Source organism: Pogona vitticeps, chromosome 11 (assembly GCF_051106095.1).
Source record: "Pogona vitticeps strain Pit_001003342236 chromosome 11, PviZW2.1, whole genome shotgun sequence".
NCBI classification, from domain to species: Eukaryota; Metazoa; Chordata; class Lepidosauria; order Squamata; family Agamidae; genus Pogona; species Pogona vitticeps.
The window spans coordinates 2,484,520-2,503,594 of NC_135793.1; the positions used below are offsets into that span (position 1 = coordinate 2,484,520).

The 19,075-nt window shown below is 44.4% G+C and overlaps 1 protein-coding gene and 1 long non-coding RNA gene across 5 annotated transcripts in view; one reads left to right on the top strand and one right to left on the bottom strand.

The window, feature by feature from the left end:
• Nucleotides 1-18,113, bottom strand: part of LOC110074293 (vascular endothelial growth factor receptor kdr-like) — a 144,168-nt gene extending 126,055 nt beyond the window's left edge. For all 3 annotated transcript variants that reach the window (XM_072981261.2, XM_072981260.2, XM_072981259.2), the window contains exon 1: nt 17,983-18,113. In XM_072981261.2, coding sequence (XP_072837362.2) covers nt 17,983-18,058 — 76 coding nt within the window. In that variant the 5' untranslated portion in view covers nt 18,059-18,113. The remainder of the gene's footprint in view (nt 1-17,982) is intronic.
• Nucleotides 1-19,075, top strand: part of LOC144584484 (uncharacterized) — a 68,183-nt gene that overhangs the window by 17,097 nt on the left and 32,011 nt on the right. For both annotated transcript variants that reach the window (XR_013538752.1, XR_013538751.1), the window contains exons 2-5: nt 583-837; nt 949-1,013; nt 6,300-6,395; nt 10,626-18,791. This is a non-coding gene — a long non-coding RNA (uncharacterized LOC144584484). The remainder of the gene's footprint in view (nt 1-582; nt 838-948; nt 1,014-6,299; nt 6,396-10,625; nt 18,792-19,075) is intronic.

A 19,075-nucleotide genomic window follows, 5' to 3' on the forward strand; every position in this document is an offset into this window, starting at 1 on the left:
TGGAGAACCTGAGGTGGGATTGACTTCTCTCTTGAAAGCCGAGCCATTCCATCTACGCCTTTGCCCCTCAGCCACCCTTTGCATAACAACCTCGAGTTTATTTACTGCTCAGCCAAAGGAAGTCCCATATCGGCAAAGAACAATGGCCGGAATTCCTTTATCTGTGACTACTGCTACTGCTCAGGCCCCTTCCCGTCTCCTAAGTATACACAAAGGCCCCCTTTTTCCTTTTGTTGAGGCAGCAACCCCAGCTTTTAAATATGTATGTAGTATTATTTAAGGTCTGGCCCGAGCAGGATTTAAGAACGACTTCCCCTTCTTGATTCTTTTGGTGTTCAAGGTGAAAAGTTAACAATAAAGAATAAGGAAAAATGAATCACTGGTCTTTGCCCTTCATAGTAAATTTGACCTTCATAGGTTTTGGTTGTTGTTTCTTTTTCTGTTTTCTTTTTTTAATGTTACACTCAGGTTTCTAATCTAATAAGGGAAATGCATCAGCAGATGGATTATTCTTCTGCAATACATCTAATTGCTACTCTCTTGACATTGCCTTTATTTTTTTTCCTTTGTCTGATTCTACAGGTGAAATAAATAAAGAAAAAATGAACAAAAGAAAGAAGAACAAACAAATGAATGAATGAACGAACCCAGAGTTAACAAATCCCCAAAAGTGTGTGCTTAGGCTCTGACAGGGGAGGAGAAAGCTTACCCTTCTAAATGATACCAGAATGTTACGGCCCACATTCCTCAACACTGGCTATGCTAGCTAAGGCTGATCATTTATCCTAGCAGATGCCCTGTGCGCTTACTGCCCAAGCTCAAAGCTATAATAAATGAGTAAGTCTAGGGGCCCTCATCCACTTTCTTATGATTGTTATGCAAATGTGAATTCTTGCTGTAATGATAAAGTCTCTCTCTCTTCATCACCCCTTAAATTAACTTTAACAGGAAAGAAAAGCTCGATGTGTGTTTTACACAGAGATGGTCCCAGGCTGACTTGTCAGCATCTCCAGGTACAGTGGGAAAGATGTGTGTATGAAAACCTGGAGAAAAATGTGGGTGGGAGGGTACGTAGGGGTGCTCACCCTTCCAGAATGTTCAATTTAGTTATTATTTCAATGTATGAAGACAGTGGCATGCTAACACAGAAGATGTGATCTTCAACTCTCTCATTCCTATGGACAGTTTTGCCTTGAGATCCATAACTAGGGATTCGAAGCCAGGTCTCCTAAGTCCTAGTTGGCCGACCTGTCCACTAATATGGTGCATTTCATGCAGGCTTGCAGCACATAGATTAACAACTCCCCCATCAGCTGACCAATAACAGGGCCTCTGAGCAGGAGTGGTGACCAGTAGCAAAGTGCCCTCTGGGGATCCCATCCTGCTTAGGTGGGCCTTCCCTTGCAGCTGGTCATAGCTACAAGGGAGGAGTCATCTTTTAAAAGTTCCCACTAGTTGCCCAAGTCCCTGATGCAGCATCATTCCAGAGCTTCATGGGTCAATCAAAAAGGGCATCTGAAAGTTCCCTGAGCCCAAGGATCTGGGGGAGAAAACAGGGCCAGAGGGCCTGAGAGGACATGGTAGCCTTTGAAAGATGCCCAAGAATGCCACAGCCTGAGACGTGGGTAGGGCTAGGGGGTGGCCCCTTGGGCAGTCACCAAAAGAGACTTTCAGATGCATCCCCAAAGGGAGAGGAAAGCAGAGACAAACCATGTCAACTCCTTGGATGCAACCAGAGAAATTATTTTTGGAATGCAAACAGAACTACACTATACCTCACCTGAGCAGGCAGACTGTGACCAGGTGAACTCTCTGCCTCCTGACTCTGCTTTCCAGGTTTTAGCTGCCAACGGGCAGCCTCAGGGACTTTAACCTCCCTTTCATAACCATTCTTTCTCTGTTCATCAGAGGGGGACTGGAGAGCCCATCCCAGGGAAGGCGCCTTAGAAAAGAAGGTCGCTCCCTGTCCACTTTTTCACAGAGAGGGTAGCCCTCTGTCAAAGAGGACCCACGGTGACCTTCCATGGAGCACGTCTCAGGGACTGAAGAGACCACCTGACTTGGGAGGCTGGAACTCTACCGGTGGAGAAGCTGCTGTGCTCTGCGTTCTGGCATCAAACCCTGGGAAGAAACTGAGGAGGAACAAACCCAACGATAAAAAGGATCGAGTAACAGTTCCTTTTGAAAACAAAGGCCTGTTGACTCAAAAGAGCCCGAGATACACAGAGCGATAAGAGCAGCACCCTGGAGCTGACTTCCAACTCCGACCAAAGCGGTGGTTTGCAGGCGTCGTACAGAAAACAAGAGGAGGCAGGCTGGGCTCCACACGGCTTGCTGGAAATGTGGTTCCCAGTTTCAAAGCCACCGAGTGAGTGACGTTTGTATTCCCTGGCCACATATTATGGGAGTCTCAAAACTTGGCAGCAGCAGCTGAAGCTCAGCAGCTGGAGGTCCCGGGCCACTTATTTACGGCCCCCTGATCGGCAGACTCTGCCAGATGTTCCATTCCTAAATTATGCAGATTGCATTCGCTTCTCTCATTTGCATGAGCCGTCACTAAATCCAGATGACAAGACATTTTAATTGGAAGCAGAAAGCGAGCTTGATGTTGTACCTAATCCAGAGCAGTAATTCTTTACTAAATTAAGTAACTACGCTGAACAAAAAGGCGTGGGATAACCTGTCTATGAGCATTGGGCATAATCTTGAGGCAGATATTGAACTTGAGAAAGAGGACCCTAGACTATGGTCCCTTTTCTGAGGAGCCCTACCAAACCCGAGACTATCATTTGCTAATTAAAATACACCAGTGTTTGCCTTGCTGGTGGAGACAGGATTTAGTTACATCCCTGAAGATGGATGGGATTTTTTGAACTATCAATCCCATAATGTTCCCTTCTGGGAGTTCTGCCTGACTTACACATGTGTTACAGGTACTTAAGTGTGGCTCACCTGGGAGAAAGGTCTAAATTGGAAGGCTTGGAGACTGAGCTAGGCCTAGCTCAACTTAACTTCCTGTTCAGAAAGAAAGCACCCAACTGGTTTAAGTGGAGCTAAGCCTCAAAGCCTTCCGGTGCTCTAGGGGCAGCATAGTACCAGTCTCCTGTCTAAAAGGAGAAGGTGGTAAGAAGTGTTTTTTTTAAGGGGGGGAGGTGTCTACCAGCAGCATCAAGAGATGCTCTCTGACATGGAGGGGGCAGAGGAGAAGACCGACTTCTGGATTATGAAGGGGAAGAAGAGAAAGTACACCAGTTCGTGCCAGGAATGAAAATTCACCTGCTACCTTAGGAAAGGAAGAGAAGATGAAGGCTGAGCCAAACATCTATACCCCTGGACAATCACCCTGAGACCATAGACGATCTGTGATTACACATCAGTTACTGGCGAAAGGAATGAGTTTGCAGCTAGGTTCTTCCACATTCTGCTGAATTCATTTCAAGTTCCTGCTCCCATCTTTTTGAGATCGTTGGGTAGGACACCTTCATACTTTCTAAAGTACTGATTCTGGACTATTGTCAGCTTTCCTTGGATGGGCATGGTTCCCTTTATTGTTGGTTTTCTTAAAAACTGAGTGTTAATTCATTGGTTTGCCTATTATGTTCCAAATGCTTTTGTTTAAAGCTGCATTTCATTCCCATTTGCAGCCTGATTTTTGATGACATGACACGATATGAATTTAATAAATATCAACATAATCAGTTTGAAATCAACTTGATAGTTACAAAACAAAATTCTAAGAGAGCCTGAATAGTATATCCCCCTTTTCTCTGCAGTGGTAGATGCGGCATCAATGTAGCTAAATTTGTTGCTCGAATTCCGAAATTAAGGAACCCCGAGATACTTCCGGCAAGAGGGAAGTGAATGTTTGGGCCCAAAGGCCCTGCGGATTTGCTAATTCTGTTTCACTACTAACAAGGATGTTCCTGCACCCCCTGGATCATCCTCTGGTCTTTTTAAAAGGCCCTAGACGTAAACAAGAAATGGACTCTGAGACACAAAGCTTTAACCTTGGCAGATGCTGAAGAAGAAATCCGTTGAAGAAAAGAAGAAATTAGCTTTGGATCTTTCATTCAGTTGGGGAAGAGAACTGAAAGGCAATCAAAATGGCTTTTGGAATGAATCCCACAACCAAAGTGATTATTATTTTTTTTACTCTTTACGCTTCTTGTTCAATACACAATACGCATTGTCACTTCACGGAAATTAGGACACTGTGTTGTGTTTGTGGGCAAAGAATGCGACAACGGGGGGAGGACGGCATCCAGAAATCAACCCAAGGAGAGTTAATATAGCCTCATCTAATCAGTGTTTTGCACACATGGCATCCACACATTTTTTGTTAAGAAAATTCTTCCGAGGCATTGTTTTAAAACCAGGTCAGTCTCTGTTCGCCATTGCAGCAAAATGCCCTATAGCTGGCACGTGTGCTTTGTTTTAGCTGAAGCAGCCTACGGCTGTCAACAAATTAAGAGGCAATGACCATCTCACAAACATCTGGGGTTTAATAAATCCATGTCAAAATTTTGTGTGCTGAATAAGCGTTTCAGTGTCAAACACAAAGGAGCTAAATGTACAGCCACATCACTGACTTGTACATTGTCAAATGCTAAACTTTAACTGTTGGAGGCTAATAGAATTTACCAGACAAGGGTTTCTCTTCCTCTTGAGTGAAAAAATTGAATAGAGTAGCGAGGACTGTTGTGATTTCACAGTTATTCCTACTTCCTACTATTTAAGACACAGAACAATGCTATTAAATGGCAAACATAAAGCAGTGTTGAGGATAACAAATGTCTCTTACAGAGACTCAGCTGCTATGTCGCCTGCATTTTTTATTTTGTATTTTTGTATTTTCATACATAGCTGTTTCTCCCACCTTGGCCGCCTTGCACTGGTTACCTTTCGCTTCCATGCCAACTTCAAGGGAATGGTGTTAACTTATGAGGCCTTAAATAGTTTAGGACCTCAATATCTGGCAGAATGCCTCTTTCTGATCAGAACTGCCCGCCCTGTAAGATCTTCCCAGGCTGGGTGGTTGAGAGTTCTGACCCCGAGAGAGGCCTAAAAAAGTCAACCAGAAATTGGGCCTTCTTGGCGGTCGCCCTGCAAATGTGGAACAGTTTCCTGCCCAAAATTCACCTTGGCCCTTTCATTGGGAACGTTCAAAAGATTATGGAAAATGTGGCTATTCAGACAGATCTTATTGGATTTTAAAACACCCAGATACAATAATGCCTTCAGTAACTAACCATTTTCTTTTGTTATGCTTTTATTGAGGTTTTTAGTAGAATTTGTCTAGTACCTTTTATATTTTATTTGGATATTGTTGATTGCTCTTGTTACTATGTTGTTGTTTTATCCTGTTTGTAAACTGCCCAGAGTGGCCTTGGCAGCCAGATGGGCGGTATAAAAAAACAAATAAATAAATATCCCTGCTTTTTAATTTCAGTTAATTCCCTCTAGCAAGGAACGGTGACCCACAGGAATCAACTTGAAAGTTCTGAATTACAGTAAATGATGTGATGTTCCAAACACAATGAATTAACTGAACACCTTGCATTTCATCCCAAGATTGCTCTTACAGGTTTCTGTGGCACGTCAAATAAAAACAAGTGTTCTACAAAAAAAAGGAATCCATTTCTTCCACCACAACTCCCCACGTTGCATCCAAAAGCCACAGTGCATTCCATGCTGAAATAAATGTGTTCTGAAAAGTGCCAAAGTACTTTGTTTCTGCTTTTAGTCCAGAACAGATGAACACAGCTACCTCTCTGAAAAGAACACTCGGCTTGCAATTTGAAGCTTCAGGCTTTCAAATGGTCCCAAAAACTCAATCCTGCAAATTCATCTGGATTCTTTCCTCCCTTTCCTACATCTTTCAAACAGAACATACATACAAAATCAAAACCGCTGCTTATGAGCCACCCACTTGAGCTAAAATTGATCCCGCCCATGGACTTCAGTTGTAATGCAGGGCTCTATATCTGCTGAATTCAGCCTTGCAGCTGAGAACGGGGAATTTTCTCTTTACTGGGTGAAGTTATAAGTTTTGTTTTGTTTTTGTTTTTTGTTTTCATTTTGAAACCTTTTGCAAAAAAAAAAGAACTGGAGAAGATCTGGTACACAGAAAACTGCTGTTTCCCAGAAATAATTCTTCATTTGGTCTAGAAAATCTTGTGCAAAAGGCAGGATTTTTAATGCAGAAAATAAGGTTTTGCAAATGCTTTTGATGATTTTCCAGCTCTACAGTTCTAAGAGGAGGATGATAATTTTAAAAGGTCTGGTCTTTTCACTTCCAGATAGGATAGAAAAATCTCGCACTAGCTACCCATTTTCTTTCTGCTGGATGTCTCAATGTGTCGCTAGACCTCTATTCATCAAGGACAAGAAAATTAGTAAGTATTTGCTATATCCTTAACTAGGCACACTAAAGGACCTGAAAGTAGCAGAAAGGCTGGAAAGACACTTCTGGGGTTGACTGCTCCTCAGATTTGTTCTCGTTTGTATTTGGTGTGAACGGAACAGAGTGGAACAGTGCATAGATATTCTGGGAATTCTTAGAATCCCTAGAATTCTTAGAACCCTAGGTCTGGAAAGAGACCCTGTGGATCATCAAGTCCAGCCCCTGTCAAGGAGGCCCAGTGGGGAATTGAACTCTCAACCTCTGGTTTTGCAGCCAGATGCGTAAACCATGGAGCTCTCCACATTGGTTCTGCTTAGAGAGCAGTTGGGACACAATGGAATGAGATGATGGCTCTTTGAAAAGTTGTGATCAGGGTCTCAATGGTGCAGTCATCCTTTTCCACCTCTCACAATATTCTGCTCCACCCCATAACCAGAACCAATGGACCTTGTATAAACCTCTGGCTTGAGCCTTGTGCTCCATGCATCTGAGTAAGTGAGCCGTGTCCACGAAAGCTCGTTGGAACTCGAACATATCAGCCTTGAAGATGCCATGAGATGTTTTGTTGGTTTTGGACGGACACGGCTACTTCCTCGGAAATTCTTGAAAGGGGCTGGGCTCTCACTGCAACATTGTCCCAGCGTAAAAAAATATCATCCCCAAAATAGCCACATAGGCTTAGATATGAAAACTATTCCAAGGGTAAAAGGTTAAATGATTCTCTAGGATTCTTTTCAGAAACTAGCTCAAAACTATGTTTTAAATGGATCATGCCATGACATCATTGTTTATGCTTGCCTGAATGCCTTCTGTGTGTAATACCAGAAAAATGTTCTCCGCTGGCCAAATTGTCCCTTTCCCTCCCTGTTTTATATCTCATTGTTATCCCTATGCACCATCAAGTTGCTTCTGACTTATGGCAATGAATGATTTCCCCAAGTCCTATCATTAGCAGCTCTGTTTATATCTTGCAAACTCAAGTCCTGATTCCATTACTAGGTCAATCCATCTCATTTCAGTCTTCCTCTTTCCCTATTGCCTCTCACTTTTCCTAGCATTATTGTCTTTTCCAGGGAGTTCTGTCTTTTCAAGCCACAATAGTCTAAGTCAATGTAGCTTATAGTGAGAGGTCACGCTTGGTCTGCACCCATTTATTCGTCCTTCTGGTGGTCCATTGTCTCCATAAAACTCTTCCCCAACATGACATTTGAAAAGGATCTACGTCCTTCCTCTCACCTTTCTTTATTTCCAACTTTCACATTCATAAACAGTGATATGTAATATGTAATATGGATGATGTTGACCCTGGTTTCCAGCAATACGTTTTTCACAGCTGTCTGTCTCATTCTTCTGATTTCTTAACTGCAGCCTCCATTTGGATTTATGATTGAACCACATAAATAACCCACAAACCCACTTAACTTCCTACTGTTTCACATATGAAGGAGAGAGCGATCCAGATAAGAACACCTCAAGGTTTAATTCCCCGCCCCCCCCCCCAATCAACAGGATTTAGGGGTAATGTGCACAAAACAACTGAGATCCAGGTGCCTGGTGCTACCATGAAGGCCAGCCAGTTGATAATTGCCCAAGCTTTTGTAGGGTGCAGCCCACTTTATCAGGACCATAGAATATCATCCTGAATTTCTGGTGTATATGAGGAGATACCCATGGATGGGAGTGGCATTTTAGCCATGAAGTTGAGAGGGAAATTAAAAGCAGAAAATCCTGGCAGTGACAAATGGGTTATTAATGATAGCTGTTCACAAAACTATTGCTGACGAACACAAACATCCCAGCATGGAGAATATCTGAATGCCTGTGATCAGAAACCTTCATCCTTGTTCAAACCTCTGTGGCATCACCAAGGGTTTGCCTTGGCAAATACATCAGTGGTGACACCCTGAAGCACACTTAAAGAACCCCTGTGGACTTGCATCTGGAAATCCTGGCTCCGGTCAAAGCTGCTTATCTCTGGCTGGGTTATGCCTAAATGGGTGGCATGAGAATAGAGACCCCCTGCTAGCTGAATGGTTCTTCTAGGCCAAAGACTTCGTTCTCACCTGGACACTTACCTGCCCTGCTTTTACCCCCCCCCCCCCCCGCTCTTTTACTGGCAGATCCTAGCCAGCTCTGCTGAGATCAGCCAGCAGAAGATGTTTGGGGCATTTGTTGGGTCTGATCCCAATCCCTTACAGCTGGTACATCTTCTGAGTCCGCTGCCCAACAGTAACCTTTCTAAGTTCTGTTCCTAAGCTTGATGGATCAGTGATCTGTAGTGGAACAGAGACCTAGCCACTGATCTTGTGAGACTTATCCAGCTGAGCTATATAGATTGAAACTCTTGTCTGGAAGCCCCATTTCTCTCTATCTCTCTCTTTCCCAGGATTCCATCACTGAAAGTCTTCTCTTTAGACATCATATGCTTTACCCATCTTTACAATTTGCCATTTATTGGCTGCTTTCCTTAAAAAAATCAGGACAGCTTCTTTTTGCATATTTTTAAGCCACAGATCATCATTTCACTCTTTGCTTTTCAACTGCATGAACGGCTTTAATCCGCTTCCATTTAAGATACCGAACAAAGGGTGGACACATCTTAATAAAGTTAGGAAAGAAACATGTCCGTGCCAAGCATCAATCTAAAGCAAAGTCAAGAAAAGCCTCATAGTTGAAAATGTTTGTCCCTAACGAAAATGCAATTCATATGATCATGCTGTAAATGTTGGGCTCATAAGGGACACCAGAATTAGGTCAGAAGTGAAGCACACAGGCAGGGTTTAAAGACCAGACAAACAAAGCAAACAGGTAGCGGCGGGTCAGCTTTCCTTGACCCTCAAATCTAGAACAATCCCTGTGATCCTCACAAACTTGTCTCCCTACTTCCTTGGCAATCTTGTTCCCACACTTAAGAAAAACACAGGAAGATCTAAGGAAACCTGTGTGGAAACACAAAAGACAAAAACAGAGGCTCTGAAAATAGAACGGGGATCCATACATTTCCTTTACATACTGCGGCCGTATCCAGACTTCGGCCAAATCTTTCGGACCATATGCTTTTGCCATTCTTTGCATCCCACCAAGGGAAGCCGGGCCATGTTGTTATCAGTTAAGTGCTCAGACCATCATGTACTCTTTTCCCTCCTTGACTAATGCTTTCAAAAGACTTTCGTGGCGCTAAAAGCTTTGCTACTTCAGAGCCTCAGCAAAAACTCTTCCCATCTCTTCTGTGCAAACCCTGTGTGCTCACTGTGAGACTCCTTGTGTTGTTGTTGTTGTTGGGCGAGAGCAACTGTCCCCAAAGTCACACTTCATAAAGTTCACCTGGCAACCCATGTCCCACTTTGTTTTTCTGCACCCCAGCCTCCAAAAGGAACTCAGCCACTGCTGCTGGGCTGCAAAAATAAGATCCTCTGAACCAAATTAGTTAGAGGTTCTACGTTAAAGGGAAATGTCTTCTGCTTGGAGACATTTTCTATTTTGGGATTGGAGTTATACCTCTCTTGTGTTATGCCATTACATTATTTGCAGAGTAGATCAACCCTTTGCCATCATCAAGGATTTCCATATAATAATTCTGCTGTCAAGTCCAATTCTGACTTATGGCAAACCTTTTTGGTTTTTTTTCCCAGGCAGGGAATACTCAGAAGTGGTTGACCCTTCCCTTCTTCTGGAAGCATCCTGAGACTGTGCAGCTTGCCCAAAGCTACCTAGGTTGTCCCTAGTTCCAGTGAGGAATTGAACTCCCAACCTCTGACTCTGCAGCCAGGCACCTAAATCACGGAGCTATCCAGCCAGCCTTAATAATAATCGGCCTTCAACCCTTTTCAAGTTTTTTCCAGGTCAAGAATACTCAGGTTGACCATTCCTTTCTTCTGGGGGCAACCTTGGGACTGTGCAGCTGGCCCAAGGCCACCCAGGCTGGCTCAGTGGGGAATCAAACTCCCAATCTCAGGCTCACAGCCAGATATTGAGGATGGGAGGTCACAGCCACTCAACTATTGAGCCAGCTCAAGGACTTATATATAACAGATTGTATATACTGTAAAATAGATTTTGGCTGCAGTGCTTTGCACCCTGACTTGAGAATATGTTTTCCTGAAGTCAGTTGGACTTCTGAATAAAAGGGCGCAGGGGATGAAAACTGAGAATCGATTTTCTCACCCTGTGCCTCTTGTTTACATGTCTCTCTCTCTCTCTCCCTTTGCCAACAACATTACAGGTCTCTTCCCGACAGCCTTTATCGCCCTTCTCAATCAGGACGCAACACTGCAATTGTCAGCTCCTGGAACAGAGTCGGTGGCAGCCTGCTTCATCTGCCCCACCCAGCGGGAGAGAATAAAAGCAAAGGTGAGGCTTTCAGGCCTTTCAGAGGGAAAATTACACCCTGTGTGCTGTCAAGGTTTTCTCTAAAACCTTTTGGCATACCTTCTAGGATCAGATGACTAGCAAAAGAAAAGCTGGTACTGTTTGAGATAAAAATTGCACAGAATGATTCTGAGTGAATCTTGGGGGATGTGATGGTATGTTTGTGTTCATTTATTTATTTCATTTCTGTTATATACCGCCCCATCAGCATGATGCACAATTCTGAGCAGTTCGCAGCAAGTAAAATAACAAATAAATAACAAAAACGTGTGAAACTATAAAAGCATAAAGCCATCAAAACAAGCATAATATGAGAGTGGAAACAGAGGCACAGCATCAGGCAGGGCCATTATGTTCCTCATACCTTCAGCAGGCCCATTGTATGCCTTGTCCCACCTCCAAACCCTGCTCCCAGATTGGAAAAATCTGAGCCGGCCTTACCATTTGGTAGCCTGAGACCACTGTCTTGCAACAGCCCCAACAGCCCGTAATATTCAGATGCATTTCTGAGAGCAAGTTCCATGAGGTGCAATTCCACTTCCTTTGGAGGTTGACATGTGGAAGCTCCAGCTGCATAATTACATAAGGTCGGTATGCATTTCTATCCTGATAAGCTGGATCAAGGAGCCAGTACTATAGCAGCAAGTTGGCAGGGGAAGGAGGCCATAGCAAGAATGAGCAAAGTTCTCCAGGGAAAGATGGTAAATCTTTCCTTTTTCCATTGACAACTCCCCATACCACCCAGTATGGTTAAAAAAAAAGAAACAGTCCACCACTGCAATAACAGAGGCTATAGTATAGGACAAGTTAAAATATATTGGATTGCAGCTTTCCATTGTGTGGTGGCCAGAAAACTATCAACAATATTCAAAGTATGATCCCGTCACCAATGTATGCAAAGGTGTTATGATACTGTTAGTCTTTTTCCTTGTGCTCCCCAAATAGAACCTGTCTTTTCCTTAGCTGTGTTAAACTAAATCAGCATTTTCCTCAAGCTATCCACCATGAACCCTCAGATCCCTTTCTCGGTCAGTCACTGCAGGCTCAGACTACCTCATCTTTGGGATTTTTGCCTCAGGATCCATCCTTTTACAGTTGCTTAAAGCACATGCACTTAGCCTTTTAATTCCCGTTTCCCCCAATACAGAGGGATCCTTCTGGAACTCTCTGGGATCTGTTTTCTTTTCTTAAATAATAACGATGCCATCTGGTCACTCCCCATCCCCCATTCATTTGTGGATAGGTTCCAGCTCAGGTATCTTTGAAAATACACAACACACTTGCATTTTTTTAATTTAAGCATTTGTTGATACCTCAAGGGACTGCAAATGTATTGGGAGAAACGGGAGAGGTCTTTGAAGTACAGTAAGCATCAAAGGCATCGCTCACATATAAAACCTTTGAAAACAGTTTCTGTCTCTCTCATGAGACTCAGGGACATTTTTCAAGTGGGCAAACACGAACTCTACTTGCTGTGGGTTGAAAGGTTTGATCTCTTTTGTGGCAAAGGAATACCTCCCAAGGATATCCCTAGAGGTCCCACATCATCATATCTGCTGATCGACCAGAGATGCCCTTCTTAAAGTTTAGAGAGCAGGAATGCTGCAATGCCAGTCTTCCATTTCTAATTGCCAGAGCCAATGTGGAGGCTTTAGTTAAAAATGAGGGGAAAGTTGCTAAAGAGAGTGCCACACGTTGTCTGGGTGAAGCCCTTTTGAACTCTAGGGATGGGGGGGGGGTTTGACTTCCTGGTCGAATCCTTCCAAATTCCAAAAAAATGATCATTACTGCAAAGACACCCCCATGGATCCTTGGAGCAGAGATTGGAAAAGTTATATTTTTAGGCTAAAGGTAAAACCGTAACTTCTTCCAGAAGCCCACAGCAGTATTCAAGCTGGCTGGGTGTTTCTAGGAACTGTAGTCTTTGTTATGCTCCGATTTGGACACTTGGCACCAATCGGTGCAAAAAAGGACTCAGGCAGATGAGCCACTAGGTCAGCCCTCTTTCACCTACAAATGTCTCAGAGTGAGTAACTGAGACCTCAAGTGCCAGTTAATGAGAAATGGGTGGACTCTCTGGGGGTACTTGAAGTGATTTTCCTCTGTAAGTTTCTGTATTTCTACTGCACTGCAAAAGGGAATTTTTACCAGAAATTCCAAACTCTGAAACAGTAATCCTACATAGTCTGGTGTTAACATGCCCAGGATTTAGGCTGGCACCTTTTCACATCCCCGTTCCTCTTCCAGTGTGGCTGTGAAGAGTGAACTAGAAGTGTTTTATTTCCATTTTCAACTGAACAAAGTTTGCTATTTTGTGTGAACAGGGGTCTTTGTTTTATAACAACTTCTAGCAAACATTGGCTACTGTTTGTCTGCATTTAGGCACCGTACCGAGCTGTGGTTAGAAGGAAACAAAAACACATGTTGCTCATCTCCCCATAGCCATGTCAGAGAGGGAAACGGGGAACACGGAAGTCTGTGGCTTTTATATATGAGGCTACACGGTGACTTAGAGCTACACACAAGTGCCCCTGTCGTTCTGACCAGATCTATGACATTTTCCTGTCCTTCATTCCCAAGAACCACATGTCGAAGTGCTTCTAACAGGATTCGCCCTCTCGTGGATTCGCCCTCTTGTGGCAGCCATCAGCATTACCATGTATACCACCCTGTCAATGTTGTTTTGCTTCAAAGTGTGGGGAACAAGGCTCTGTAATTGGAACCATAGTGGAGAAAATCCCAGCCAATTAAGTTGACAACATTTTTGAAATAGTTGTGTCTATAAAGGAAACCAAACTGAACTCTGCAATGGTTCAACTTTAGGCTGAACTGAGTCGTAACCGTTGCCTTCCTGCCCCCCCAACCCTGTCCCAGGGAATGCCTTGTCTTCAGACCAGGGCATCAGCATCCCTTGCTTTGATGAGAAGCAAATACATCTGGACCTCGAGACTGCCAAGGTTATCCAGTCTGTCATCATCACCCTCGGCACATCCTAGAGTGTTTTCAGACACGAGGCTCAGGTTTCAAGGCTGTCTCTCTCTTCCAACACTTGTGGAAATGTCTGCTGTTGCACTAATGCTGGTGAGAAAGAGGAAAGGTCAGGATTTGTCATGCCAATGAGCATTCTGGCCAGGGCAGGTTTTACCTTCCCAAGGAAAGTGAGATCTGCTCGAAACAGGACACTGACCTGATATGCCTCTTCCCACGGAGACAGCTTCTTTGCTGAGAGCAAGATGGCAAGAGTCAAGATAGTCCAGAAACAAACACTTCTGGATTTAGAAGCTTTCCACCTCCCACACAAGGAAGGGTAATGTCACAAACAATCTAAATGTTTAGATGACAGTTCAAAACAAAATAGAAAAAAAAATTGGCCAGGCATGTTCACCCCCTCTGATTTCAGGACTTCAGCAAGAATGATCTATTGCAGAGGGAAGCCTAAAAACCAACTAAAAGTAAACCCAGTGTCCAGAATCCTATAATTTTATGCAGTGAAACTCTAGTGACAATATTCTTATGGGCAAATTGTTGCTAATTACAAGTTACACAATTTGCAAGTTATTGTCACACACCATGTGTAATTTGACATGTGGCAAGAAAGATATGCGTCAATTTTGTATCTAGCAGCAATGTCCAACGTACTTTATTAAGTAGCAGGATTACGGCCACTGGAAGAAATGAACATACATTATTGTTGACCTACCAAAATCCCATTGAGTAAATGGAACTTATCTAGATTCCCATTGAGTAAATGGGTCTTATCTAGTTTACCATTTATTAAATGATTCCCAATGATTCAATGATATCGATTTAAAATTAACTCCAATTGATTAAATTGATCCTATCTATTTATGACTAACAATTGGATTTAGACTACAACTCTCTTTGGGATTCTAGTATCAATACGTCTGGATTAGAACCCTAAACCAGAAACTAATTTAGAACAACAAAGCCCACAGATCATGATGTTTCTGTTTTGTATGATACATTAACAAAGACAGAAGAATACAAGACTTTTAACATGGCCAGCTATGGGGAGAAAAACATCTTTCAAGTAATAACAGCAAAGGCACAGATCTAAAAACAAATTGATGGTTGAATTTATAACAGAAAGCTATAGTTGCAATAAGTAACACGGCATACAAACATCATGCTCTATTATTAAAAATTTTTGTGCGCATCATTGCTGTGTTGTCAGTACACCCAAGAAAAAATTATATATTTGAAAGAGTGGGTGCATAACTATATTCACATATATTCATATATAAGACTAATTTCTTTTCAGGAAACACACTTTTGATTGCAGACCCTAACTAGTAGTTTTAACACAGAGGGCAAGTGGCACTATCTCCTAGTCACTGTGTGCTGAGGCCTGGCACCACCTCCCCACCCAAAAAATAGAAAAATGAATAGTACGGCAAGGTGTTATCATTTATTTTCCAAATACTCCCCATTCCGTGCCATTAAATTTTGGTGCCCCAGTTGCCCTGTGAAATTACAGCCCTGGTCCCTGTTCATGATAAACAAATGCCTGGTTTTAGGCACTTCTCAAGTTAATTACTATCTTTATTTTGGCACAGATATCCATAGTATGGATTCTGCTAAAAAAAAGTTGGTATGTGCAGATACTAACTTGACAACTCTACCAAGCTTTCGTTCCATTATCTACATCTCTAGAAATTAACGGTCAAACGATACAATACAACCAGCACATTGTTAGAAATGGAGCTTCCATAAGTGGTAAATGTCACTTGTTTGTCCTTGCATAAGGATTCCTTGGCTGTCTTGTTGTAAATCAGGTTGCTTGGGGTTCATAACTGGTCACTGAGAGGTAAACACTGGTTTTCTTTCTAAGTCTGATGGCTTAGTATGGAAGGTTGGAAGAAATGTGCCTTTGGAGGGATAATGTTTTATCATTGCCCAGTTACAAAGCTGGCACATCATGTAGTTTGACCCTAAATCTTTCCCTCTGTCTCTTTATGAGTAAATTTCTAGCATATCTGCATGTAAGAGCATGCAAGTGGAATGGGGATCCTTTTCCATGTCTTAGTCACCCCTGCCTAGCTAGGTGAGTAAATAAGAACCGGAGTTCAACAGCAAGGCACACACTTGACAGATACAGGGTGCCTGGTTTACTCACTGGTATTTAGAGTTGAAAGAATCAGGTAATAGGTGATGGGAATTGACTGTTGAACTGTGGACTTAGAATCCCAACCCCAGTTAAGAGGAAGAAACAAGGTGGGAACCAGGTTGGGAAGCCTAGTCAGGGGCAAGGCAGCACCCTTGGCCCCTGTGAACATATACTGAGTCACAATAATTATAAATACAATCACAGCTGGTATTAGATGAAATGCAGTATCTAAGTTCTTTTTTGAAACCTGTAACTAAACTGAAGTGTTTCTATCAGCTAACACAGCCTCCTTCAGAAGACGGTGCAAGGAAGACTGTTTCAGAGAAAAGACAGTGCACAGAAGAAGGGGGGGGGGCTCAGAATCATAGGCAACAGTTTATCATTTGGGGGGAAAGATCAAGTGAGGTTGGAAAAGTTACTTTTTTACTATAGTTTTTTTTTAATTGGTAGTCAAATAAGTTAAATTTCTCAAGTTCTGGATATCAGGCAGGTGTCCTTGATGTGGAGTGAGAAGTGAGATATAAAACAGGGCCAGGGACTTAACTGGGGGTGTCGGGCAACAATCCTAGGAACTTCTACCCCATGCAAAGGATGGGCTCGCCTCTCCAGCTCTGTTCCTTCCATGCTGGTCTTTTGTCATCTGTTGTGTTTATAGCCCATTGTTTCCCTCCCAGAACTAGAGCTCAAGGTGGCTTTCGAAACAGTAATGAACACCAAGATGTAAAGCTGCTGCTTTATAGACTTGCCTCCAGCCTCGGATGCTTCCTCCAGTCTGAGAGGGAGACAATGAATGCTTCCCCCCACTATTTTCTGTATTTCCTAGCAAATACCTTTGCACAAAACTAACATCTTTTCCCTTTGTGAAGCTAAGTGCACCAACACAGCAAGTACAAAAGGACAGAATGATTGGCCACAAACAGATAATGCTTCTGCTTTCAGTTCCAGCAACAAGTCAAACGTTGACCATTTTTCTAAAGATGAATTTTACAGAACTATAAAAGAGAGAGAGAGAGAGACCAGTTTTGAAAATGCATGTCTTTTCTCCAATGTGTGTGCAAACTGATATCCTTTTCATCAAGGAGATTTTTTGGGTGTGTGTTCATCGTCTCGTTAACTGTGCAGCAGCACATGTTTTTAGCGTATCATTTAACTGACATCCTCAGATGAGTGAGCAGTGGTCTGTCTAGACCAGCACTGCCTGCTTTGACTGGCAGTGACTCTCAAGCCTCAGCTAGGGGTCTTTTGCTCTTAGACCCTCTTCTATGGAAAATGCCAGGAGTGAACCTTGGGTTTTCCTTCAAGCAAAGCATGGACTTCCCCACCGACAGAAGCGCCGGCATCTTCAGCCAGACCTGAGTGTTTGCATTCATAGGAGAGAGAAGCAGAAGGAAGGAAGAAAGAAAGATGGAATATTTGTTTGCTTCTTTTATCCAGGCATCTCCCTAACAATGTATGTTTTGGCCCAGTGGCCATCTCTTTCAGCCAGGCCCAAGAATCAGGAGTTCAAACCCAAAGCCACATTTTAAAGGAGCTTCAACCAAGATCAACACACAAGCCGCTGACGAGTCTATGTGCCAAATCCTCCCCAGCCTCAGCTCACACCAGGACAAGCTGGCCGGGCTGATTCTGCCCTTTCCCTCTCCGAGGGTGATGATAAGGAACGGTTTCAAGGAGAGGGGTGGAAGCTGTGTGGGTCTTTTCCCACAAAAACAGCAAAAAGCCTTGTGGCACCTTAAAGCCAGCTTTATTTGCAGGCATCCAGCCTGCTTCCTCAAATGTGTGGATCTGGTCTGATCACCATCCGTCTGAAGCCCACAGAAGCTTGTGTCCAGCCACGCTTGGTAGAGGGGCAGGACCTCCCTTGGTTGACACCGATGGGGGACTGAAGTCAGAGGTGCTGGCCTAGAATCAGGTGGCTAAACGAAGAGGGAGGGAGGGAGAGAGAGAGGGAGCAGGCCTTTCTGCAGAGGTGCCCCCAGACTGAGAAGCTGGCAACCCAAAAAGCCGAACGCCACACGCCGAGGCAAAGCCACAAGTGCTTCAAAGAGGTCCCTCATCGTGGAGAAAAGCGCTGGATGCTTACCTTCCAGCCACACCATTCCATGGAGGAGGAAAACCACCAGGGAAGTCCTGAGCATGGGGATCGACCGCTGTTCCATGGGAGCCTTCCAGGAGACGTCCTCCAGCTGGTGGATCCAGGCGAGGCAGGAAACCTTAGGTGGGCAGCAGGCCCAGGAAGAGACCAGTGCCCAGGACGAGGTGCTCTTGCCTCGTGCCACCCCCTGCTGCAGAAAAGCTCTCTGTCTGTCTCCTTCCTTCTTTCCAAGGAATGGAAAGGTTTTGCTACCCCTTCCTTGGAAATCTTCTTCTCCTTCTCCTAGCTAGAGGGTTGTGTCTGTGTGGGAGGTAGGACAGAATTTGATCTAGGAAGAGCCACGTCCCAAGTGGTTTCAAAGAAATGAAGAAAAAAGCAACAGTCACTTATAGCAGTCGGTGCGGGAGGGGGGGGGGAGGAAGAAAGAAAGTTTGCTAACTTTCCAGTCCCGGCCGGGCTGCTGCGGCCGCCTCGTCCCCGCGGGTTGCGCGCTGGCTCCTGCCCCTCCGAGCTCCCTCGGGGAAAGCGCAGGTGTCGCGCCGGCGGCCGAGGACCAGTGTTTGGGAACTTCCAAACTTCCTCCGGCTTTTTCTCCCAAAAAGAGATCGGGCGGGGAGAGGATGCTGGCTGCGTGGGTGGGAGAGAAGAGGAGACGATCGGGGAAGACCCCTGGCATCCACTTCCCGGGAAGAGGACGAGGCGGAGCGCCTGATGGATAGAGCGAAGAGGCCAGGCGCCCGCCGAAGGAGCTGCTGGCTTCCTAGCGCTGGGGCTGATCTGGGACAGCCGTGGGGCGTGTAGGTAGCGCGCTCGCTCGCTCGCTCGCTGTGTCCTCCTCCCCTCCCCGATTCGTTTGCTTTTGCTGGGATGTTGGATGCGAGCTCGGAATTCTTTATAGGGAAAGGGGGACAAAAAGGAAGGAGGAACGTCAGCAGCCCAAACCCCACGGGGGGGGGGGAAGGAGAGAGAAAGAGAGGGAGCTCCCCCGCCCCTTCACCCCGGTGCCCTGTCCCTCCGCCTGCAGAAATGCCGCCGCTTCCTCTTGCGTAGGGGTCGGGCGGCGTTGGCACCCCCGACAGCA